We start from the raw sequence: 25949 nt of genomic DNA, 5'->3' as shown, positions 1-25949 counted from the left end.
GCTCAGGTTTATAATTACACTTGCCTCCTAAACAGTCCTTAAATGTGGAGCTACCTCTAGTTGCTTGTTACTGGCACTGTGTATTTGTGGCAAGAATACATATCAATATTCTTCTCACATTTAGAACTAAATACCTTCAAAGGGAGAATGCTCAGATTCTCTTAAAAAAGCTCATAATAGCCCTAACACAGTCTTCATTAAATGAGCTGTTTAAGACTCTACAGATACATCAGTGGAAGGAGCTCTGAAAGCACTGGGAGATTCTCCATCAGTGCTTTAATAACATGTGCATTTGTACATCAAAACGCTTACAGGATTTGTACATCAAAACGCTTACAGGGTTTCCTCACCTGCTGTTTGATTCAAATCAAGCTTCCTTTCTTACACTATTTTCTGTTGTGCAGCCTATCACTGTACTCCTGTGTTCCCTGACTTTCATCTTTATGCTAAAATAATTGTTCTTAATTATGCCAACATATGCAACCAGAAGAAAAAGCACTTTACAAGCTGTATCAGACAGTGTCATTGCCAGGATTGGTTTGATTTATTACACCTTTCAGGTTCATTCTTCCATTTAACAATTTACTGACCCAAATTAATCCTCCATTTCCCCCTCCACAAGTTTCTTAATCTGCTTTTACAACATACCATTCAGGTCAAGGAAGAGGACAGGTATATGTGTTTCCATTCCTGCAGGTGGAATCCTGAAACAAAACAAACTGCTGGCAACAAAGAAGGCAAATTCACACCTAAGCTAATCTGGGCAAACAGATCTCCATGCAATATTCATTTACTGTAACCAACGGCAAAAGCTGTCAACATTTTGATGGCTACTCTAAATGCCTGTGTGGCACAGGCAGAATTTTGTTTGTCTACACACAGAGCTAAATCTAGAGCTTTGCCAAAACTCAATTCACACCACACAGCATGTGACAGTTGCTGTGAGGACCAGTTATAAACATCCTGTTCTGTTCCTTATGAGGTTAACTGCTTGTAGTCATCCCATATATAAAGGTCAGCAATCCTCCAAACAACTGGATATGTAACTACTGGCAGTCTTTATATCCACAAACACACTTTTAGCTGTATTTCCACAGCACACTTCAGGTGGATAAGGAGAAAAATAGTGAGAAAAGAGTATTGCTACATTATTCCCCAAATACTATTGGCGATGACAGTGTACACTTAATTAGAGAAGCATTTCTTGTCCATACTTTACCAAACCTAACATGTTGCATTCCTCATTTTTGCATGTCAGCTCCAAAGATCTTAGTTAAAACACAAATTTAAATGAAGCTAAAGAGAAATATATTACAAACTCAGATGAAACAGAGAACATATCCTTTGAAATCAAGAGTTTCTTCCCTCTCCACCCTTTATCAATGACATTATCATGTGTTCTACCATTCATCATTCAATCATTCTTTTTCTGAAAGGAATCAAACTACTGGATAATTTTCTCAATTGTATAAAGTTGCAAAATACTGCATTATATTCAAAGGTGATTTTCAGACCCTGAAAGCTATTTCAAAGCTATTTTATGTAATAGCTAAGCCAATCTTTCTTACATTGAGAACAGCCCCTGACCTTCTAAACTTTCTGTCAGCTGATTGCGGTTTGTAGCATCACAGAAGAACACAGGAAGCTCCAAAACATCCTTAGATTTGTACCTTGCAGCATGCACAGTTTATGTACAAAAAGTTGGCCACTCCAGTGGCTTTTTCTGAACATACCAATTTGCGGGGGCACCAGGAATTCCACTGCCTGGTGCTGGAACAAACACTGCATTCCTTTCTTCTGTCAGCCCTACCCACTGCTCCACCAGCCGGGCTTCTCGTTCTATATCATCCTCAGATTTTTCTACAGTGGAAGAGATTAGGATTACAGATGAGACACAATTTTTGTGGTATAGGTCATAAAGTACTCATGATAAGAGACTTGAAGCTGCAAACCTTGTTTGTTGCTGATCTTTTGGATCTGCTCATCTAAGTATTCTCTGCGTTTTATTAATGCATCAGACCACCTTTCTCGTACACAGTTCAGATCTTCTTCCTAACATGGAAACAGAAAAGAAACTCACTAGACTATGTGGGTAAGAATAAAGGGCAGTGAATTTGTGGTAATTTAATCAGAATTTACATAAAACGGCTTGCAAGATGCAAAGAATCTTTTTCCCCCCGAATGACATGCACACTAATTAAGCACCTCATCACCCATCAAGGGAAGTTTACTTGCTTTTAAGGCTCAGATTTCAACAGGAGAAAAGAAAATGTGACTGCCTCTGCTGCTGAAGAGATTACACACCATGGGCTAATTACTCACAAAAGTGGCAATCAAACTTTTGAATAGCATATGGAAGAGAAAAACGTAGCATCATCAGGTGATCACAAGTTCTCCTGAAGATTAGACAGGTCAGTACGCCCTCAAACCTGCACAGAATTCCATTGCTAGCAGCTGCTATGAGTGCAATTAGAAGATTTCTCATGCAAACAAAACCCATCATGCAATCATGCTTTGTGGTATCACAGAAAATCTAGCTGGTTCTTCTCTGTGATAAGTCAGGAAGCGCATGAACAGCCTGCAAGAAGTTAGTACCTTAAATTGTATTTTTGAGATTGCTAGGAAACTTAACACATCATCTTAAGGGATGTCAGCATAGCCACCTAACTGGTTTTACTTCTGTGGGACTGCCTATTAGAAAAAAAGTCTTTGATGTAGAAATCTGAAATTTGTTTTACTTTGGGGGGATTTCCTCTTCTGCTCTTTGTCACCTTTTAAAATGAGTCTTCTGTTACATTGTCTAAATTGTGACTTATCACACAGGAAAACAGGGTTTTGTGCAGATAAAAGAAAATTGTTTCACTGAAGCTTCTGTATCTACCCCCCATTCACATCCTCCACTCTCTCTCACTCAAACATTTCAGAAAACTGCACAACATAAAAGGTTACGGTATTTTCTTTAGAAAATAAACAAAATATTCTACGCTGCATAATTTGCCTGAAAAAGATGCCTGCAGCTGCTGGTTCTTTTCCCTGTGATATTCATCAGAAACTGCTTTCATTCTAAAATAAAGTTTCAAAGGTTTTATTCCCATAGCAATTCATGTAGCCAGTTAGGAGAGTTGACTGCAGAGTACTAGAGAAGAGAGGACACTAGGAGTATGAAGTCACAAGGTAAACTGAAATAGCAGTGTTTATAGCCCAGGTAGCCTCTAAAATGCACAGCACGTGTATTTCAAAGCCGCTTTTGCTTGTTCATTTGAGAGTTGCTGGCCATTATTAGCATTAGCTCTGCCCCATGCCGCATGATTGACAGCAACAGCAGCAATACCTGGTAACTATCCATATCACCACCATCATCCTCCTCCTTCTGGTAGGAGAAAATACATTTTGTAAAACACAAAAACCCATGCATTTCACAACAGAATTTTACAGAAATAACCCAAAACATGAATACCAACATTTCTGCCATAAACTTGTAAAATGTTAAAACCACAACACTTATATTACTAGTCTTACTAAGAGGTAGAAAGACTTTTTTTTTTATTAGACTGTAGCAGTTCAGCTATTATTTGAGTTTTAGTGAATACGCTTATTAAAAAAAAAATTAAAAACCCCACAGAATCCAGTGCCAGAAAAATTACTGAGCAAGCAGATCATTAATCTCAACTTTTACAGTTTCATCTGTATCCAAGGTTAGAATTATATGTGGAATGCAAACCTTCTGACAAGAGGCACCTTGCTTCCCTGGGTGGCCCATTCCACTTGTTCTTTGCCATCACTGTTAAAATTGTGCTTTATTTTCAATATGAATTTGCCCAGTATCAGCTGAAATAATTTATGCTTCTTAAGGACTTCCTTGACTACGTGAAATAGCCCTCTCACAATTCAGTGGTAACTGTTTTAGATTCTTATCAAATAACAACTTGGTGCTTTTCGAATAGCTAAGTAGTATCTCACTACATTTTCTTTACTAAATTTCTTTTCCTTTTTTGCTTTTTCCCTCCTCAACTTTCACCATCCCTGGAAGGGAGGGAAACTAATAGCACTAGGAATCTAGTATTAATTACCTCTACACACAAAGGTAGGAACAATTTCCATATTCCTTCTGTTCTACCACACTCAATACTTTATCAGTCGTACATTGAGTTATAAGCAAAAAAAAGAAGCAGGTTTAGCACCACAGGCTCACATTACACGTGCAAACCTGCAAGTCATGTACCAGTGTGCTAAGGTCCCTTTTGGAATTATGTTGGGCTGGGTCTAGAAGAGCAGAACCACACCAAACTGAAAAATTAACTGTCTTACCTGGTAGCTGTCTAAGCCCCTTTGCAGTTTGGTTGATCTTGCAGTCACCCCACCTACAGAGACTGAAAGAATGGCTTCTACCATGAGAGGCAATGTTCCCGAATGCTGCACAGGCTTCACTGTTACCTGAACTCTGCGAGAATGACCCTAAGCAGGAAATTGAGAGGGAGAAACTAAGAATAAAATTTTAAAAATTAATTTAAACATTAATAAGATGTCAAGGAAAAGATACATACCTGCCTAAGCTGGAAAATTCCTCCTGTGTTTACATCTTTTGCCTGATGGAGTTCAACTGCAGTGTATTCACCCATCTCATTCAATTCTTGTATGGAAATCCACATTTCTATTCTTCGAGTCACTTCGTTCCATCTAAAAAGATATCCCCATAAAAACTCATGGTTGCCTCAAAGTACACCACAGGTATGAGAACACTTTTAGAAAGTTGATGGAAGCATTCATTTGTAATTTATTTGTACCTGTCTCTCAGTGTCCTAGTTTTTGCATGAAGAGAATCAACTTCCCAAACAGAGCTGCCATTGCCAGTACATCTGTGACCCCACACCTCAATAGCAAGAGCTCCTTCTGAAATGAACTCCAAAAACTCCTCTGTGACATTGACCACATAGTCCTGGCAATGAGAAAAACAAATCACATTCAACCATATTAAATAATTGTATCTCCTCAACTTGCTTGTAAGGACACAGCAAACAACTAACTCCCTGCCTGATAAAACCATACAGTTTGCATCACAAAGCTTGACTCTGGACATGAAAGTTGTAAAACCTTATCATCTCAGCAATTCATACTCCTGCACACCACATTTCATACTCCTTCATACCACATTTCAAAGTTTTCCATAAGAGTGATGTCTCAGCTCCAGTGATCTGTCTTAAGCTACTGAGCTTAGCAAACAAGTATACAATCAGGCGTCATTATATAAATGATAGCTTTTCTTACACATTAAAGATAAAATCTGAATTTAAAAGATCACTAATCAAAAGATCTCTCTCTTTTGCTACATTTTGAAGAAGCGATGAAATGAAATATTATGACATTCTTTAGCATAGTTAAAAGTCATTAATTATATGATTCAACTCCCTCCTTCTTCTTCCCACAGCAAAACAAGGCTCATACTCTATAAACAGTTTCTCTCAAATGTATGCTCCTCCTGGTAACACTATTTTGTAATAAAAATATTTACCTTACAGTGAGAGAAGGTCACTGTAAAATGAGCATCTTTGCTCTGAGGTGAAGGCACATCTGGATCTACCACTGGTGCTGCTACTGTTGACTCGCATTGATCCCAAAATGTGTATTGACAAAAGACAAAGTTGGAGAGATTAGGTGGCAGTCCAGTTGCTTCTTTTATTTTTACCTGAGGAGACAAAACAGATGTTGTCATGAGTATGACTATTTCTTCTTCAACTGCAAATTGAAGACCAACAGCCAAGAAGTTTTAAAGGACAATTAGTATGTTTCCATTTAAGAAATCTGATTTTGCGTATACAGAAACATAGATGTAAGGACCTCACCCATGTACATGTTTCATTTGAGGAAGCTGATAAGCTTGAGTGGAGAATAAAATGCTTTATCACAGCAGAAATTAAATCCATACACCACCCACAGATACCACACTAGAAAATCAAACTACAGGAGATAGTTATGTCTGCAAAAACTGTTTCCCCTCCTGTGTCTGTAAAGGACTGTCCTTGTAACAACAGTATTTATGGTGCAGATGTACATCTAGTAGAAACTAACACAAATTATATCAGCCACTAGTAACCACTGAGTAGCCTAAACTGTGCTGGAACAGGAGAAGTCCTTTCAGAGACTTTTCAGCAAGCAACAGTCTACATAGCTTAGTACTTTAAGTCAGACTGACTGCTTTGTTACAGAGGCCTGAAACTGTAAACTTCATCAGGTGTTCTCACTCACCCTGCAGGAGAGCTTTTTCGCTCTGTGAATAATTTCTCCATTGTTATCCATGACTTCCAGGCTGCCACTCTCACTGGAGTTCTCAGACGAGTCGTCTCCCTCTACCACACGTTCTGGGACAGAGCCGGTGACACGCATTACTTCAACATGCAGCCGCCCTGCCACCTGAAAGCAATTACACAGAGAACACACGAGGCCACTTGAAAAATGCTTATTCACCGAGGAACAAGGCAGCAGCAGGCACCATTTGCTTGCTAAACCGCTGGTGCACACGAGGAGCACAGCCTGGCCCTACCTCTCCCTGCTGGCTGATGATGGGCACGGCGTACTGCAGCTTCACGTCGTAGAAAAGGCACTCCAGAAACACGTTGGCGACGCCAATCAGGTTGTGGTTCTCCTGCGCTTCGTAGAAAGGATCACCTCTCTTGCCAATCAGCTTCCTTATCTGTTTTAGAGATAATGAAAGAGATGTCACAAAACCACCAGTGTGGGAACAGGAGATCGAATAACCTTATAGTATTAAGAGATCATGGATCAAAAATTACTTCACTACCCATCTTTGCTCCTTCCTGTCACACAGGCAGAAAGAGACTAGAATCATATTACAAATTTGAAATGAAATCTCTGAGATGAGACATTTTACAGTCCTTTCTTTACTAAGGGAGGTAATAATATGATGACCTGCATATTTTAGCAATGTCAAGGCAAAGCTGACTTTACCATGAGCAATCACAGTAGCCATTGATTTCAAGACGTTTCACCTTTTCAGCTCTGTTTATACTTCTTAAATGAGAGGTCTAACCACCCTCAGGTTGTGCTGGTCTGAGTGCTGGCTACCACTACAAGGGCAAAGGGAAGGTGCAAGGACAACTCCTACTTAAGCCAACAAGTGTTCTTATACTTCCCTACAGCTGAGATCACACCTGCAGCATTCCCCATACAGCCACAAAGAATTCATGCAGATTCCTAGCATGATATGCACTCCTCAGTGGATTCGTTAGTTCCTTCCCTACTTCTCCTCTTTTGTCTTCAACACATGCATTTGACCTACGTGTTTCTATGTAGCACATAGAACACATGCATTATGGACAACATAGGTCATGGAAAGAATGATCCTGGCTCAGGCAGACATAATGTATTCAAATATGTGCTATCAGTTCTTACTAAAGTCAGCAGCAAAATCATCGTTGTCTTCAATGGGCACAGATGAAGTGCTTGACCTCCCCTGTGTTATGATTTTAGAGATTCCCATTGTCCCGTCCAAAGCATGTAACAAAGGCACAAGAGTTGTTCAAACATATTTAAGAATGATTCTCGATACAAGTAATTTAGGTGCTTCCTAACAGCCACAAGACAGTAAGATATATTTTCTATGCACTTCTACCTGGATACTTAGATGACGTCTTCTGGAATACCAAATATCACATCTCTTTCCCATAAAAAGCAAGTTTTGCCAAATCTCATGCTTATCTGCCAAGGCTAATGTGCTACTTAAATTCTCACAAAACACCACTTGGTTTTGATGGAAATACTGACGTGAACTAAGTATCTTCAATTGATTTCTACACTGCTTTAAGACTGGGGAATATACAAATGAAATTAAAGAATATTTCCTAGTTTAAAATCAAGTTTTATCCTATACTACTAAAACTAGTATGTTCTGCACCTTGAGTGTATCAAAGCAGCATTCTTGTTAGCTTTGACACTGACTGCAATTGAATAATTTTATTTCGAATGCAGCTTGCTGCTTCCAATCAGAGCAGGTGGTCATCTGCATGCCAGGTAAACACATGCTTTTAGTGGCATTGTGAGTCACTATCTCAGCACAATTATATCTGACCTCAGCACACTTAACATCTGAGAACACAAGTGAGATAGGACATATCTGTGTTTTATTATGCAGGGGTATTCTGAATAGTCACTATTAGTCATACTGGTTTTGTTCTGGGTTTTTGTTCGCTTGTTTGTTTTGGTTTTAAAAAATAAAAATGGTATCATAACCTTTCATATACAAAGTCATTGCACTTGCTCTCCATAACATATTAGAAGGGGTTTAAAGAAAACAAACTCCATCTTTGATCCATCTAAAAGATATATAAATTACCTCAGGAATTTTCTCCTTCCATTCTTGATAGAGGTCCCTCATGTCAATCAATTTGTTCTCTAGTTTCTCAATAGTCCACACTTGAGTACCTTTTCCTTTTCTTCTCACTTGAATTGCAGGCTCGCTTACTATTGCACCCCTCTAAATCAGAAGAAAAAACAATCAGTGCAGGAAAGATACATTTAAGTAGTTTAGCTGCATTCAAATTGCATTCCTAGAAAGGAATAAAATACAGAACATGCAGTTTCTCTCTGCGTGCCAGTCATGCTACTTCTGTCCTCAGACACAGCATAGCCTATGCACATCTCTGAGGATCCAGACCTCTTTATCCTTTTCAAACAATAACCATTCCCACAGGAACAATAACAGACTCAATCAAAGCCCTTAGTACAAGCATATTATCCTAATTGCTATCATATTTACAGCAGCACTGTGAAACACTAGGATACAAAATTGTAGGAAACTGAAATAAACCCCATTAATTTCTGCAGACTTAACTAAAATGCAGGTTCTGCAGCAACACAACACAAATGTCTGTTCATAATCTGCATGCACATACAGTGACCACACACACTTGAAAACAGCAAGAGCCATACCCAATGCCCTTTTGCCATTTTTAATTTAATTACTCACTTTCAGTATATTAATCAGATAGCACTTCTTTTTTGTCAATGCATTATCTAACAAAAGTAACATTTTATTGGCTCAAGCTGGATGAGTGTTACATATGTCAGCAAGGTTTAGCCACAAAGCTACGCTTGGCAGCATTCTTTGTTATCATTACCTTTTTGTTGGCACTGAGGTTTTCAGCAGGGATCTGAAGTGTTACTTGATAATCTGTTAGCTTACTCATTTCTTCTGCTAAGAAGTTTGCCTCTCTCACCAGAGTATTTGCCTTTACTATTTGCTCTCGAAGTTTAGCCAGGCTCTGTCGAAACAATTCATCCCTGTGGTGCAGTAGGTAACATGAAAAATACACAGAAACCTATTTCTATTATTGGAAAGCTGCAAATGGAGGTGCTAACAAAGACTTTTCTGAAACAGTTTAAGAGGAAATGCTGAGTAGCACTGTGTCACTGAACACAAAACACTCAGATAATTTTATTGAGGGAAAGCAGTGATCACATTAAACAAACAAATTAATGTTGAGGCACGTCTGGCACGGTGATGCTCAAATAAAAGGTCACAGTAATATGGGAGCTGGTACAGTGATGATTTGTTTAAAGCCCTGAGGACATTTCGAATTTTCAAGAAATGAAATAATTACAGTTGTCTTTGTCTTTAATCTGGAGCCCTGTTTCACAGAATCTACCAGTCCCAACATGTGAGACTTCATCTTGATAAAACCGGCTCTTCCTCAGACCATAGTGTTAGAGCCTGAATTCACTGCAGGGCACGGCTTTGTATCACTCCAAGGGCTTTGCAATGACCACAAACCTCCCTCCACTTACTCAAGCGTAGACATTAAAAATATGAATAAAAAAAAAAATCTTAAATCCTATTTACCCAAAGTATCTTTTAAGTAACAGATGAATGAGCACAGGTTAAAGCCTGTGCGCTCAGTTTCTGGACAAATTCCAAAGAGGTTTCTCAGGCCTGTCTGAGCAAATCTACTCTAATGCAACACCTGGCAAACCTGCTATGACACATACTATAATACACCTGTGTACTAAGATATGCCCTCACCTGGGATTCTCATCTTTAAATTACCTTTTTAAATGATCATGATTATCCTCTGAGCAGAGTTCATTCTGCCTTTCTTTGTAATCTCAACAGCACTTACTGTGTCTCATCGCCTTTATAAAGCTCAAGATCAAATTTTGGATATTCCAGTCACCAGCTTTCCCCTCTATGATTTTTTTTTTAACCTTTCTATGCAAAATCCTAATGAAATATGGTACATGTTAAGCATATACACTTCTCATTTCTACAAAACACTTTGCATTGTACACAACTGTAGGAGGAACAAGGGCCTTCTTATTAAGTTTGCCTGCTGCTAAAATGCCTCTCAGTCACCAACAGAATTCTACTTCAGTGGTTATTTTTTTCCAAAAATTCCTAAGGAATGCCTAATTCAAACTGCACTCTGACAGTCCCCCAATACAACCAAAGTGGCAAACAACCAGCAGTGTTAGTAAGCAGCCCTGAATTTCAGTGCCTTCAACATGTCTGTCTCCCCTACCCAGCCTAGGTTTGCAACAGTGGTGGGTTTTATTGGGTCTTAAATAGCTGCTACTATCAGTGGATTTTTAGTAACTTCCTCCACATCTCCTCCCAGCATTAGATGAAAAATTCCTTTCCCTCTGCCTCTTGCTTCTGTTGTCCAGGCTATCAAAATTAAATAACCAATTCCAGCCCATGCAAGTGACACATTCCACAGACAACTAAAATTCTGGATTCACATTAAGGTAGTCAAAAATTAATCACAAGAAAGTATTTGATACTGAGAGTGCACTACACCTACAGCCACTGTAAAACAACTGCCTAACTTGGGAAACAGAAGGCAGCTTTTATCCGTATGGAAGCGCTGTAAGGGCCATTGGATCCAGCTACAGCCAGTCACTTCCTCAATCTGGGACACCAGCATCTGGAAAGCTTTTTGGGAGACTCCCACACCAATCTTAGCTAGATTCTTGAGAAAGGAATGGTTTAAGACTGTAAGGCAAACTTACAAGTAACTCAACCAATTATTATGGGCAGTTCTTATAACAGTTGTGTTTTTCTGCAGACAGCTGTGCCAGAAGCCTTCCAGAAAGTTTAAAAATAAAGGAAAAAAAGCTTCAGATGGGATTTCTTAATTCTTACTACATTAAACATATGACAAGCTCCACCAGGGTATTAACTGGATCAAACACTCATTGAACATGAAATCCTGAAACAATAATTTAAGACAGACAAGGAGAAACAACTGACACTCATGAGGTACCATTGCAAGTCTCTGGGATTCCCAATGCCAGATATAGGACATGCTGGACTAAACCCCTGGTCCAGTACACCACCACTTCAACAAATAAAATTTGTTCCAAGTTACAATGGGTTAACTTTATGCCAACAGGATTTAACACCAGGCCAGGTATCATCTGTCATTCCACAGTCAGCATAAAGCAGGAATAACCTCTGTGCAATGTGTTCCAGCTGATCAGACAGATACAGCCGCATGCCCACATCTGATCCCTATCAAAATAATTTTGCTGGCCGATCCAGTAGAGCTCAGCTTCATTTGCAACAGCAACAGAGAGACAGCTAAAACTGCACCAATCAAATCCCCTGCAACCCAAACTCTTGGAATTTTTGCACATTTTTTACATCCAGTCTTTCCCATTCTTCCCAGGATTTCTTGCCCTCTGGCCAGTTGGCTGGTTAACATCCTCTCAGCAACACGCTGCCATGCTTTTACAGCAGAAACCACTCAAAGGGGTATTTTTTCTGGTTTCTTATTTAAGATTATTCATTTTTTTCCCCCTTTTTCCAGCAGCCGAAACCACTTCTAGAACTACAAATAAATAAAAAGTATACTTAACAGGATCTTTTGGAGGACAGGAAATTGGTAAGTTCTTCCAGAAAACTGCTTATTCAATGGCAGTGCCATCAGAACATTATCAGACTCCTCCTGGATCGCTCCAAAGAGAATCCATTCTCCTCTTTTTTACAACACAGCAAAGTACAGGCTTCAAGCAGTTCAACAGTTACACAGAGCAAAGCATTCACCCATGAAATTCAGAGGCAAAACTTCTTGTTCAAAGCACAGGTCCTCCTCAGAAACATCTAACAGCTACCGAGAAGCGAAAGCTGACAGAACACTTAGCCTTGATATCACTCCAGATTCTCTTTTTTTGATTACATGGTTATGGTGGTTAATTTTAAGCAAATCAATTACCATTTTCTCTTCTCAGCTCTCAAGGACAGCCAAGTTTCTTGCAACTGCCTTTTCCCTTCTGCTGCATCTTTTTAGAGGTACTGCTTCCCCTGCCAGTAAGCCCAGTTCTCTTCTCTCCTACTGCAATGGGTTATCAATGATTTCTTGATGGCCTTGCTGTGCTCAAAGCATTTCTGAATAGAAAGGCCTCCAGCTAACACGTTTCTCACTCTGGACTTCTTGTGCAGCTCTAAAAGTCTGCAGATCCCAACTATGACTCTGTGACATTTTACATTCAGTTCCCAATGATTCTGTTTTTAGCTTTTACAGGGGCAAACAATTATTTTAATTAATGTTGAATCATAGAACTACTTCTCCCTACACTTGCCATGAAAAACATTCTAGTCATCACTGGTCAACAGTTAGCTATTTGTTTAGGGTTTTTTTCCCAGCCTAAACCAGGCAGAAATTACAAAACAAAAATCTTGCACAAAAACTAAACCAAGATCTGTTCTGTTCTATTTCTAGCACTCTCAGTTGAAAGCTGCAAAACAATCTTGACTATCTTGGTTTATATCCCTCTTGTAGATGGATTTTGTTTTTTAATGGTGAAGAATAAAGGAAAAATAATGACATAAAAAAGAGCACTCAAACTCACTACACACAGAAAAAAACCCACTGAGTGAATAAGGAAGCTCCTGTTTTAAAAGAAACAGATGAAATAAATTTACAAGAAACCTGCTAGAACATTTAGGCATTCTTCCTGCTGAATTAGCTCCACGACAGAATACTCACTGGTATTCAGAAAACTTAAATCGTCTCAGTTGCTGCCCCTTGAACTTCTCTCCATGGAGCTGGCATCCTCTCCTCAATGACACCAAGAGCAAGCTTCTTCCGTTGTCAAAATGCAAACACTCTGCTCACATCTTCCTAGACTGCATTTTAACTGTCTCTACAAACCTCATGATGGTATTTCACCAAGGCTGCATTCAGGTGCCTGCTATTCCTTTGCAAAGAGGCCGATCCACCTCATGGCAAGCCTTTAACTTCCTAAGCAGCTCAACCAGAGCAATTCTCTTCTAAAGCTGGACTTTCATTTAGAAACACATACATACAACATAGATGGATCCCCATTATCTGCATTTTTATGGTTTTTTGATTGCAAAACATTACTGCTCTCATTGTATACTTGCAAAACACAATACACCTTACTAGACTCCTTATTATTGTTTTCACAAAAAAACCCAAGAAAAATCCCGCAAAAAATGACCTATAATACTGTTCGAAAAAGCTAAATTTTTTATGTCTTTTCTAAGTTAAATTTTGCACATGTTAAACATCAGAACTCAGCCCTGAACAAAATGCTAATGCTTTGGTGGAAGCACAGATCATCTTCCACACATCAGCTCCACAAAAAATGTTACCGATTTTGGATGCAAGGTTCAAACCCCTTGCAGTTCTTACAGATTTGTTTTAACTCCAGCATTCTCACCTCTCCTCTGTCCAGAGATTCACTTTCTGCTGTGCAGTCTGAGCAGTGTAGGAGAGCCTGTCACTGCCATGCTGGTGCTGCCTCTCCGGGGAGAGCTGTTGCCGCAGCAGCTCCAGCTCGCGCTCGTACATCACCCGCTGCTCCTCCAGAGCACTCCGCTTCTCCTCCAAGTACTGCTTCTCCAAGATCTGGACCACATTTTGGACTGGGTCTGAAAAGAAGGGAAGAAAAAAAAAAAAAAACCAGAAAAAGTGAGAAAATGCCATTTCAGCATTACAGGACACCCATTATTTAGTTGGTAACAGCAAACAACATACCCCAGATTCTGCAAACACAAACTGCGCCCCAAAACAAAAGCCAAGTTATTAAATACTGCATTAAATAAATAAATCCAAACTAAAATTAAAAAGTCAAATGGCATGCAAAAGGCTAGAACAATGGTTAAGACCTTAGTCTATTGCACATTCAAGTGCTATGTAGTTATAATATATTCCAGAATTCCAGCAGGAAATTAAATGGATGGAAAAGGAAACAAGTTAATAAGAAAACAAAGCAAAACACAAGGGAAGATGTTAACCAGAGGAGGAAACGACTTAAGGAAGTAAAAAGCAATGTACTTTCACTATTTTGGCAGAGAATGAAACATGTTGGAGAGCAGCAGATGAAAACCCAGACAAACAACTGATCTGACTGGTCACACATCACACTGCACTGATGTGCTGCACAGCACTGAGGCTGACAAAACACGTCCTCGGGTGGGGTGGCCTTCTGCATTTAGCTTTACAAACCTCATTTCACCTCGCTATCAACACAGAACAGATATCCCTTTGGATATTCTATCCTGAAAATACTGCTTGTGTCAATCAGCTAGTGATAGAGCTGAAGTGCACAGAAATTAATGAAACATTTCTGTCTGTTCCTGGGGTTAGGTCCAATACCAGCCTGTGCCTCTGAAAGAGCCATTTAATGGAGTAAGCTCTGTGTACTACCAGTATATATACCTGGTTCATGCACACATCTCTGAAAGCCCAAATACAGCATAAAAAGTGGGTTGCAAGAGGACCAGTCTAGACACCACCCAACAGATTGCTACTTCTGTAAACTGCAAGAGGAAGAGAGAGGAGATCCAAAGCTGGAGTGGTGGACTGTTAGGGGATGCAATACTGCAGCTCTAGGACATGCCAGGATTTTCAAATACAAAAAACTTCAGCTTTAAAATAACTGTTTGTGATACCTCTTCCGTTTCATTATTAAACAAAAAACAAAACAAACAAAAACCAACCAACCAACTGAAAATAAAAAGAGTTTCTGCAACTTTTAAGGATGCCAATCTGCTGCAAAGGAGGGAAAAAATAAATCTAGATTTAATTACACTGTCTCATTTTGGAACTGGAGGTGTGCCACTCAAAAAACCCCCACAAGACCAAAAAACACATCTGTGTGATTTAGTTATAAACCATCTTCCCTTTGCTTTTTGCAAACACTTCTGCAAGTTGCTTCTGTGGTCCTGGCCTTATTCATGGAAGAAATTGCTGGTTTCACACAAAGGCATCATAAATACCACCACAATGGTAATAATAAAGCAAAAAGATAAAAAACAGTCACTATAAATAGCAACCAAATAGCAAATCAGTGATGCATAGAAGTGTCTTAAAATAACTAGAAATATTACTTTTTAGTACATGACATTCTCAGAAAGAAGTTAGCTATTATTAGCTTTTAAACAGATGGTGCAAAAAAAAAAACCTCCAACTGAACCAAGTTCTAAAATTCTGGACTACAAACCAAGTTATTAAAGTTCATCTGCACCATCATTATCCTCCTAACTCCTCTAGATAATACCAGAACTACCTTAAAACACATGGGCTTTGCTGCATAATTCCCCAAACCAATTTTTGTTACATAAAAGAATGTTTGAGAAAATCAGGTATTACGCAGATGATAGAGAAGAGACATGGAAGAAATTAAAATCCCTTCATTGTGTTTGCAAACACAGGAAATTAATCTAAGGCTGACTCATTAAGATGAAACTTTCCTAAACTGCTCAAAGAACAGCTATGAGTTCAAGAAGTAGATTTCTTTAATAAAAGTGATCTTTTCAGCCACCTAGATTTACAGGATCACAACAACCATATGATCAAATTACACCATGATAAACGCTTGGAACAAGATGCAAGAACCTAGTATAAAACTTTCCAATTGCAACATAATCCTGTACTGCTTGGGAAAAAAAAAAGAAAAAAAGGTGGGCTATGTTTGTCTTGTAATGCAAAAGGTGAATTAATAGTTTTCTAAAACTTTTAAATTTAGCTTTTGGAAGAGCTTACTAAGAAAAGCTTAAGTCTGTCACAGGAAAAAAGTAAAATATGGTGTGAGTTAAAAACTATCTAGGTAGAATTTGAAGAAATAGTAAGGTTTTTTTACAATTCAAAATAACTACAACAGTGTTTAAATTAAATTAAAACACCATGTTCTACCATTTTGGATTCCTCATGCAAAATCAAATAAATTAAGGAAGATTCTACACAGTGCCTGCCCAATACACAGCAAATTCCATACAGCATTAAAAGTTTCCAGTCCCAATCCTTTACATATTTATGTGATGAGAGTTCAATGACCCTGAAAAAAATTTCATAAGCAGTTAATCCCCTGCAAAATCACAGATTACTAACACTGAACATGAAGATGTATTCTCCTCATAGGATGAGCAGCATTTAGTACCTTGCTACAATGTCACTTAATTTGCATCTGGAATCTGTTAATCCAGTCACACTGAAGCTGAATAAATTCCTGAAGATTTCTTGCAAGTATATTTGTCTAAGCAAGCTAGAAGAGGGTTATGACACAGGCTGCTTTGCTAAGTTTTTTGAAAATTCTCTCTCTGAGCTGTAACAGTTTTGCTTGCTAAAAAAGAAGCTGCCTAACCTAATCACATTGTTTACTTACGCACTGCACAGTATACAAAAATAAAGTAAACTTCTTCGATGCATTCTGTGTTTGACCAGCATCACAAATTAGCAGTACAAAGCTGATCTGACAGAATCCCACAAAGAGAGTTAACATGCTAAAGGAAGGAAAGGATTGGATGTTTTCTTTACAGCAGTTTTCAAAGCTACACATTTTCCTCAGAGGTTCTTTGGAGCTGGATGGAGTCTGTGACACTGTGGTACTGGTTACATGCCATAAAAACAAATGTTTAAAATGTTTTTATACCCTGGAGAAGTCAGGATATTTATTTAAAGGGGATTATAATTCTTAAACAAATCCAGGGGGAGGGGTAATCCAAAAACCAAAACAAAAGAAAACTGAACCCTCTTGTTTTGGGCTGTATCTATAGAAGATTATAAAAGAATTATCTAATCAAAATTTTTAAATACCTCTTCATTCTCCTCTTAGGACTTCTCCAGAGAATATGCATAATAGAATTAACAGTCTTCAGTTATTTAGTCATTTTTTCTTCTTTACCCATATTTATTTTTCATTTTAAGGAAGAATAAATAAATGGTACTGTAACAAAGCTGCATTACACTTCTTACACAACAAACTGGAAGCCTGTCAGAAAAAAGGTACTTTAACTATATATTGAGAAAGTGCTGCTAGGATCTGTTTATCTAACTTCAAACCAAAAGACCAGGCTGTGATCCTCACAGTCACTTGTTTTGTCAGCATTTTATTATCACCAACTACTCCAATTCAGTTTAGCAACACCTATGTGGGAGTGAGCAGAAGCAGCAGAAACTGGGATATGACCCTTCTGGAACAGTGCGACATGTGTGACTGCAAACATTTGCTCTGCAATAGGAATAAAAGAGCTTCAAGGAACAGTAAGGTCTGAACTGTTCTTCACCGAGACACAGAAAGCAACCAACCAACCAAAACAAACAGTGGCCTGGGCCATAATCAGAAAAGCTTACTGAAGTAAAATGTAAAGACACTTGGAATGTTATGAAGAATCATTTCAATCAGCTGGATAACAGCATATGAAAACCAAAAAACGTGACCCTCTGTTCAAAGAACACTGACTCATTATAAACTCATCCACTTCAGTAAAATCTCCAGTTAGTAACAAGCAGATCAAGCATCAATTAATGCTTTCAGACTTTTCCAGCAGCCTCATGCACAAGCAATTGAGTTCAAAACCTTTGTCCCAGTTTTGACAGAGATATGGGATGGTTTGAGGCCTTAAAATGGGCAACAGAATCTTCACAAGGGATGACAACACTGAAGACCACCAGGATGGCAGATTCATCTGAAATTCATCCCCTGGTATGAGTGAACCAGGAGAATAATGAGAATATTTCTGTTATCAAACAGTAATTTCATATCAATTTAAGTGACCTGTAACTCACACAAGCAATCTCATTAAAAATTAAACTAAAAATCCTGTGAAGTATTGCTGCATTGAACACATGAAATTGTCATGCTGTACGCAATGGCAAAACAAAGTAAAAGAATAAGAGGAGATGAAATAAAAAGTAAATGCACATGCAAACCACAGCAAACAATGGAAATACTGTGAAGACATGAAGAAAGAAGAACAGAAAGCAATGAAACACCATCTTGGTAAGGGACCAAACCCCGAGGTATTTGCTTCTCTGATTTTCTGCATTAAAACACCTGTACAAAGCATTCAGTAGTTTACCAAGTTTTTCAGTATTTCTTTATACTTTATTGTATCACATGAACTATGGCCTGCCTTCTGGAAATCATGAAAAAGCCGTATTGTTTTTATATACACCATACAATCATCTATATAATTTCTTATTGTCTTGTTCCAAAACAGCATCACAATTTGTTTTAATAAAGATGAAAATGAAATATTGAGAGTGATCAAGTGTTGAAAAACAAGCTGACATGTGCCTATTGGTTTGTTACAATTTCAGTGGTTTTTCAGTAAGGTTAAAATGGTGTCAGTAACATTTGATACAAAAAGGCAGGATGAAACTATAAAAAGCAGGATGAGCCAAATATGGTGCACTCCTTTTTCCTACAGTAACTCACAAAAACAAGAACTTAGTAAACTTGGATGATAATTTGACAGGCATATGGTTACAACTCAGCTGCACTATAAAAGAGAGCAGAGGTCCAGCTAAAATCGTGTCAGGGCACAAACCAACTACTAATTGGTGTATGTATTTATACCTACATGCACATATTTTTTAAAATATATATATAGTAATATATGGGTTTTTTCCTTTCTTTTTTATTTCCCACACAGTTCACATTGTTTCTGTAAAGTATCTTATCCTGAAAATCTTCCAAAAGCCCCTGCAATAAGTGTATTGCTTATTTTACCCAGAAATTGAGTTCCAAGCTGAATTTAATAGACAATCCAAATGACTGGCAGTTGCCTTACCATTACTATTCAGTGTCTTCATAATAACTTCCATTTGTGCAAACTCGTAATTGTAGTCTGGTTCTGAAGAAGCTTCACTAGCTGCATCCAGATCATGCTCTCCTAAGGAAGTTTCTTTCTCAAGGTCTTTCAGCCAATCTCGACGCTTCCTCTTTGGTAAATTGATTCTGAATAAAAATGGAAATTCAGTTTATAAAAAAATTATCTGGAAATATGAAAGGAAAATAAATAGGCTGAATGTAAAGTGAGTGGAATATAAACATCAACAATTACCTAAAAAAGTGGTTGTTTCCCCATAATATTCTATCTCCATGCCATAACTGAGTGGCAGAACATACCAGTGCACCATTTACACAGGATCTGAAAGAAAAAAAATACAACTCCAATGAAATCCTGAAAATAAAAGATTGAAGAGCTGATGTTTCTCCCATTTACTGACAGTCATCTGTATCATATGGTAACAAACCAGCTAGGTTCTCATGAAGAGAGCAGTGGGAGAGTTACTGATCTGATTTCTATTGTTAGAACTGGCACCTTTCCCCTCTGCCTTCAGCAAACATACAGACAGGGTTGATTTTGATTGCGAAGTTTTCTCTAAATGCCCGTTTCTCAAACTGAGTCACTGCCTGTTTCTTATAAACTTATAAAGTCCAAACTTAAATGTATGCAACTCCTACTAATAGAGCTCTCCAATATACAACTTAGTCAACACTGAGTTATAAAACATGCTGTTAACATACTCGGCATTCAAGCGTAAGAAAAGATTCTTAGATCCAAGTTTTATTCTTTCAACAAATGGAGTCTCTATTATTAACAAGGGAAGAACAAGGGTCTATTTTTGTGAACATCTGGTACACTGCTGTATTTCTTTGTAGGTTTCTTTGTATTTAAGTTTCAATCACAAAATGGGAAAAATTCAGCTGTTGAACTTTTGCATGTGTGAGTCACAAAGCAGAGCATTTTATTTGAAAAGGGAAAAAACTTCAGTGAAATGAAAAAGGCCTTTTCAGATGCAGCATTCTCATTTCAGCTGTCTCTCTCATGTAAGTCAACATAAAAATGTAAACATTTCATTTCAAATCAGATCTTTATTTTACTTTTTTTAAATGAAATTCTGGTAGTTGAATTTCTGTTGATACTAGTATCTTAGAGAACAGTTACTTGAGCATTGCAGATCAGCCATGAGTAAAACAAAATATGGCTTTTTCCACTGACATGTGCCCTTGTTCCTGCCAGTCAAAATGACTGATTTCCAGTACAGTAATTCTATCACCACAAGCCTGAATCCCATCTGTTTGAAATTTGTACTATAGACTGCAGAAGAAAAATACAAATGCATTTTACTAAAGGAAGAATGAAAGAAACCAGATTTTTTATGTATCTCTCAAACTTTAGTTTCTTATTCTGATAGTAATCTGTACATTATTTAGATACTCAAATTTCAGACAAGCAGCAAGACTACTAACTAGGATGAAGGTACTGCTTTATCACATGCTACTGGAGATCAAGTGACAAAAACATTTACAATTCCACCCAAGAAGCCCCAGTGCCCCTGGAATGAAAAACAATTAAAATATAGAAGTAGAAACAAAAGGTGAAACGTGACTTTACACTGCATGTTAACTAGACACAACTGTAATTAAGGACTCAGAAAATAATTCAGATCTTTAAAGCACCTCTTCCTCACAAAATTTTGAACTTTACAACAGAAGAATTTCTCATGAAGCACCATTTATTCTCTACCATCAAGACACATCTTGTCATACTGTCCCATCACACAGGCCAGGACAGCCAGCAGCATCTCAAGGATCTCACTACTACCCAAGCTAACAGACAGGCATTGGCCCCTCACTCCTACCAAATACCTTCTTTAGATGCCTTACTCCAAGACAAACCACTGATAGCCTGTTGCCCTGCAGAGTGAGTGGATGGGTGCTCACATGTGCAGGGAAATCTTAGTTTTAATCACTGAATTTCCCTCTAAGCATCTGTTTAAGTCAAGTGTATTGAAAATGTTCATTAATCAGAATATAAGATACTTCTGTCTGTGTAAAATAAAAATGCATGAAAGTCATGTTCTGTCAAGGAAAAGCAAATTTCCATTTCAATGGAAAGTGCTGCTGATCTTCCTTACCTTGCATTTTCTTTTGGTGTGAGCGTAACTTCTCCATCTAAAGCAATATCAATCTCACAGTGTTCTGGTTGGATTCCTATACCAAAGAGCTGTATATCCTGAGAGGTATCTGCACCAACTCTTGTGTGATCCTAGAAAACAAGCTGTTACTAAGAGACAAGCAAACTACCAGTGTTGACATAACTAAGAAAATATTAGCTGATGTGCTGAGACTGCACAGTTTGTGTGTCTGTCGAGCAGAAATGGTGCCACAGCAGATCTGAACACTGCAACAGCCAAACACAAACTGTTATTCTGCCCTGAACTTCATCTTCATACAGTTTTAGCCAAAGCAGAATAAAGCAGTTGACACACAAATTCTGATTTAAAAGTATTCTCATACTATGCCTGCATACATACATTAAACACAAAAACCAGAAGAAAACCAGCCACATCATATAAGCATAGTTAAGAGAACAGCATGGATAGTAAAACATGTAAAAAAACATAGTAAAAAAGTGCAGAGTTCTCTGCTTTTCAAAAAACAGCTATAGAACAACTCAATTAAACACACTATTCTCTACATAATTCCAAGTCATATTTTAAGTTCTCCTGAAATGGTTTGTTAGTGTTTGAGAGGTTGTGTTTTATTTGCTATTGTTCAAATACAGAAGCCATCCTCCAGCTACCAAAGCAGAAGAGTAGCTATAAAAATAGACAAAATAGTCTTTCATATATTACTGACAAGCTGCTCACATTTCCCTACAAACTTACTAGGTTTGTATTTGACACTTCTTCATTCTGGCATGAGAAATGCCAAACAGAATGGTATGAAAGCTAACAACACTGAGAAAATACATTTCTGTAAATTTTTAACACTGCTTTTCTTAACCCCCTGTCTCATAAGCTTCCCTGTCATTGAACACTATGTTATTCTTACAGGTTATTACTGAACATTATCTCTTTATGATTAACTCTTTACATATTTCAAGCTATCCCCAGCTCCCTAACACAAAGAAGCATCTAACATGAAGCTCCTGCTTGAAGTTCAGGCCAGAAGACAACTGGCCAGGCACATCCTGCCTGGAAAAGCTAGAATTGATCTCAACACTGGCCCACACTGAGCATTTCTCCCACTGCTGGCAATCAAGAGATCAATTAGGAAAACAGTGAAGCTGAACTGCAAAGGGAGAAAAAAACCTAAACAGTAGGAGAAGGCCTACCCTATTTTGCTGCAGCAAAAAAATCTACCTCCCCTCTGAGTAAATTAAAGCTAGAAATTCAAAGGAAGTGTCCCTCCATTCTGTGTGAATACCCTGTTGACATCCTTACCTTTAAATAGTAAACCAAGAGCTCGTTGAGCGCAGGGTCTGCATTCAGGTTCACCAGATAACACTTGTCATCCCCAACCTTGATCCCTGAAGACTCGAGGGAGATTCCCATGCTCTCCAGCTGTCTTTGCCTCTCCTGCAAGCACACAAGTAGGTTAATCTTGCCTGCTGCAATATGTAGGGACAAGCACAGAGCAACTCAAGCTGAAGATGCACATGCTGAGTATGCATTTTGTATATCACACTGGTCAGGTACTGTAAGGTCAGTAGAATTTATTTTTACACACCAAGCATAAAAAGTTAGATGTAATCCCCAAACACCTGCCTCCCCAAAGTGGAGCTTGCTTAAGCAGTCCTATTAAATTTATCAGACTTACCTACAGAGCTTTATTGAGTTTATTAAACCTACCTGTAAGTAACACAAAGCGGCTTTGAGTCTTTATGTTAGTAAAAAATGAAACGCAGTTCCAATTACTTCAAAGATAATCACAGTCATAGAGGATTTAGAAAATAGCGGGCCACATTTTAGACTTATTCTTTTGCAGTTTTATTAATAATTCAGGTAAAGCACTTACTTGATCATCTGAGTAGGTTTTTTTTTGTTTTGCTTTTTTTTGGGTTTTTTTGCTACCGTTTGGGTGTTGGAGTTTTTTGTTTTACCAGCTAAGTTTGGGTTTTCCCCTTGCCCCTTTGTTTTGTTTTGTTAATTTATTTAAACAGTGGTTGCACCAAAACATGCTTCTGGAACATTAGGACTAGAAAGGGAAACCAACACCACTTATTTTTCAAGCTATGGATGGAGGAAATGATGGAAAAGTACACTAGAATCTAGAAGTGGGATTTTTTTAATGTACAAAAATAACAATAAATAAACATTAATGACTACATGTACACATTTTTCCTTTTCTGGTCAGAGATCACAAAAAGCAAAAGCAACAAGTACCACCCACAATTCTGATCCTATTGTAATTCTTCACCTTCTTAGACCCTTCAAAGGAAACATATCCCCAGTCCCACTGTGGTCTTATAAATAAATGAGCTGCCTAAACATATTTTGATGTTTCATTTTAAAATCAAATACTGGCTTTTATCAATGCTATCATGACACTGCTAGATTTATGCTAATAAAATCTAGACTTTAAAAAACCCACCAGCAAACAAACCAACCACCCCAAAACCAGAAACAAGGGGAAAAGAAAAAAATTTTAGAGACATTTCAAACAGGCTGTGGGAAAACAGCATAGTCCACTAAAGCTCATGAAGTTCAGCTCACTAGTACTATATGAGTATCTGGCTTTCCTCCAAAAAATTTCTGAAGTACCTGTGCAATTTCTTCTGTTTTCCTTAGCTTTTCTTCCCAGGTGACTGTTAGCTCTTTTATTAGTTTTTCTGATTCTTCCAATTTTTCCTTCAGTTCTGGTGCCTTCATGGCCTAAAACATAGAAATCAGTAAAAACCCTCAGATGCTCTTACCACTATGACATCTGGATTAACCATCTTACAAGGAAACTGAACACAGCAACATAACATCAAATGCAACAAGTATAGGTTTCTGCTATGTCCCCAGGTTTTTCGAGGTAGGAGCTAAAGAAACAGGAAACTTGCAAAGGAGGAGGACAGAAACAACCTTTGTTGGATCCAGATCTGAAATAGCTGAAGATTGACACGGCTCCAGAGCTAATGGAAAGAGCAAAAAAATCTCTGGGCCTGTCCACTCAAACTTCACTGTCTGTATAAAAATATGTGAGTATCTAAAAACTTTAATTCCTAGCTGTCTGAAGTTCAAGGGCAATGTCTTTCGTCCAAGAGTAGTTTCAAACACAAATTCCTCTAGACATTTAGCCTTCCATTCTATCTTGGTTTTGTAACTGTTCTTAGAGTTTCAATTAAGCTTTCAGACTGACCCTGTTGATTACCTTCAAAGGAAAGCACGTTCTGGAGCTAACACAGGCTTCTCATTTCACAACAGGAAACAAAAGCAAAGGGCTTGAGCATGTCCAGTGCCAAGTAACAATTGAACAGGCTGGCCTATAGCCCTATATAACTGTTTTTAACAAAAAGTAGAAGAGAAAATACTTAACAAAATAATTAGTAAGACTTTGGACACCTTCCTACTGATTGTGTTCAGCTGTAGCCTGCCAACATAATTAACAGTATGCTACAATAGTATTTTCCAAATTAAAATAAGGGCTTAGAACAGGTTTTTATTTATGGAGAAAGTGAGTGGCTCCTTTTCCTTAAAGAAGATTTTCCCATTTTAGACTTTAAGGAAGTGTTCACATGAAAAACACTATCCCTTAAATTACAATGAAATTTAAACACCCCACGAATTTACCCTCAAGCATAGTTCTGTTCCTTTTCCATCAGTATTTTGCGTCTTCCATGAAAAGATCAAAAATATTTTCCAATCTGCTAAGTACCTAATTTGTTCAGATATCCTGGATACCAAATAAACTATCCTACCTGGATACTTTATTCTTCAAGTAGAAGTATAAACCTAAGATAAGCGTCAATCACATAGGGTCAACTATTAAGGCAGTGAACAAAAATGTTGATGGTTTTCAGTGTTGCATTTTTGACAATTTTTAACAGATTTTCACAAATGTCAAAGAGAAATGTCCCCTAAATTTTCCTGTCTAATAACAGATTTATGACTTTCCACACTTTTCCATCTGATATTAGATATAGTCCACCAATGCAAAAAAAAAAAAAAAATAAAAAATCTGCTAATAAGTGAGCCTACACAATGAAGATGTAATCTAGTCCTTAACTGTGCTGCATCAATTATTGCTTGGCCTTAAGTTCCTCAAGAACTGAAAAGGATCACTACCAGTACAATTTAAGTCCTCATTTAAAAGTTATTAGATAAGCATACGTTATGTTGGATTCAGGAAAAAAGGTTAATTATTTCTTTAAAAAAGGAAAGAAAGAAAAAAGAAAATGGGTGAAAGACTCTTCCTTTCCACATTTTGTAAGAAAGCTAGTCTTCCATACAGAATGTGACATTTTCTGGAGAAACTCATTCTACATTGTATTGTGTATAAGGTTACCTCAGCTTGTGAGAGCTGTTCTTTCAGTTTTTCAACTTCTTCACGTAATTCTCTGATGACCCTAGCATTTGGATCTTCATTCACCACAGCATGATTAACTATCCTTTTGGCTCTGTCTGCATATCTCAGAGTTGAGAGTGTTTCTTCATAGTTGTCTGCTGCTGGACTAATTGTGGCTATCATGGCAGTTTGGCTGTTTCCTCCCAAGTTGTCCTGTAGAGCAGCCACAGAAAGTTCAAGAGTTAAAAAATGTTCTGAGACCATACAGTGTCTTCACAATGAGACTTAAAATACTCAATAAAGGCACTGAAAGTACTATTTAGGCACTGCAATGTACTCTGGATATAAACTGATCTGTGTTTTCCATAAACATTTCTAACCACTTCTACCACCTTTGATTCCAT

At 37.9% G+C, this 25949-nt stretch overlaps 1 protein-coding gene across 5 annotated transcripts in view; it reads right to left on the bottom strand.

Moving 5' to 3' along the window:
- Window positions 1-25949, bottom strand: part of KIF13A (kinesin family member 13A) — a 105112-nt gene that overhangs the window by 16281 nt on the left and 62882 nt on the right. For 2 of the 5 annotated variants that reach the window (XM_066324119.1, XM_066324099.1), the window contains exons 11-29: window positions 25546-25758; window positions 23817-23927; window positions 22497-22631; window positions 21186-21316; window positions 19325-19411; window positions 19052-19218; window positions 13696-13906; window positions 9132-9294; window positions 8348-8488; window positions 6539-6688; window positions 6244-6408; window positions 5510-5683; window positions 4785-4936; window positions 4545-4677; window positions 4309-4455; window positions 3332-3370; window positions 1953-2052; window positions 1734-1860; window positions 649-704 (exon numbers count right to left, since the gene is read on the bottom strand). In XM_066324119.1, coding sequence (XP_066180216.1) covers window positions 649-704; window positions 1734-1860; window positions 1953-2052; window positions 3332-3370; window positions 4309-4455; window positions 4545-4677; window positions 4785-4936; window positions 5510-5683; window positions 6244-6408; window positions 6539-6688; window positions 8348-8488; window positions 9132-9294; window positions 13696-13906; window positions 19052-19218; window positions 19325-19411; window positions 21186-21316; window positions 22497-22631; window positions 23817-23927; window positions 25546-25758 — 2602 coding nt within the window. Of the gene's footprint in view, window positions 1-648; window positions 705-1733; window positions 1861-1952; window positions 2053-3331; window positions 3371-4308; window positions 4456-4544; window positions 4678-4784; window positions 4937-5509; window positions 5684-6243; window positions 6409-6538; window positions 6689-8347; window positions 8489-9131; window positions 9295-13695; window positions 13907-17835; window positions 17959-19051; window positions 19219-19324; window positions 19412-21185; window positions 21317-22496; window positions 22632-23816; window positions 23928-25545; window positions 25759-25949 lie in introns of all 5 variants that reach the window. The other 3 variants (XM_066324081.1, XM_066324091.1, XM_066324109.1) reach the window with 3 other exon arrangements.

The sequence above is a fragment of the Sylvia atricapilla genome, chromosome 1, assembly GCF_009819655.1.
Source record: "Sylvia atricapilla isolate bSylAtr1 chromosome 1, bSylAtr1.pri, whole genome shotgun sequence".
In the NCBI taxonomy this organism is placed as follows: Eukaryota; Metazoa; Chordata; class Aves; order Passeriformes; family Sylviidae; genus Sylvia; species Sylvia atricapilla.
This window is presented reverse-complemented; position numbering and strand designations above follow the sequence as displayed.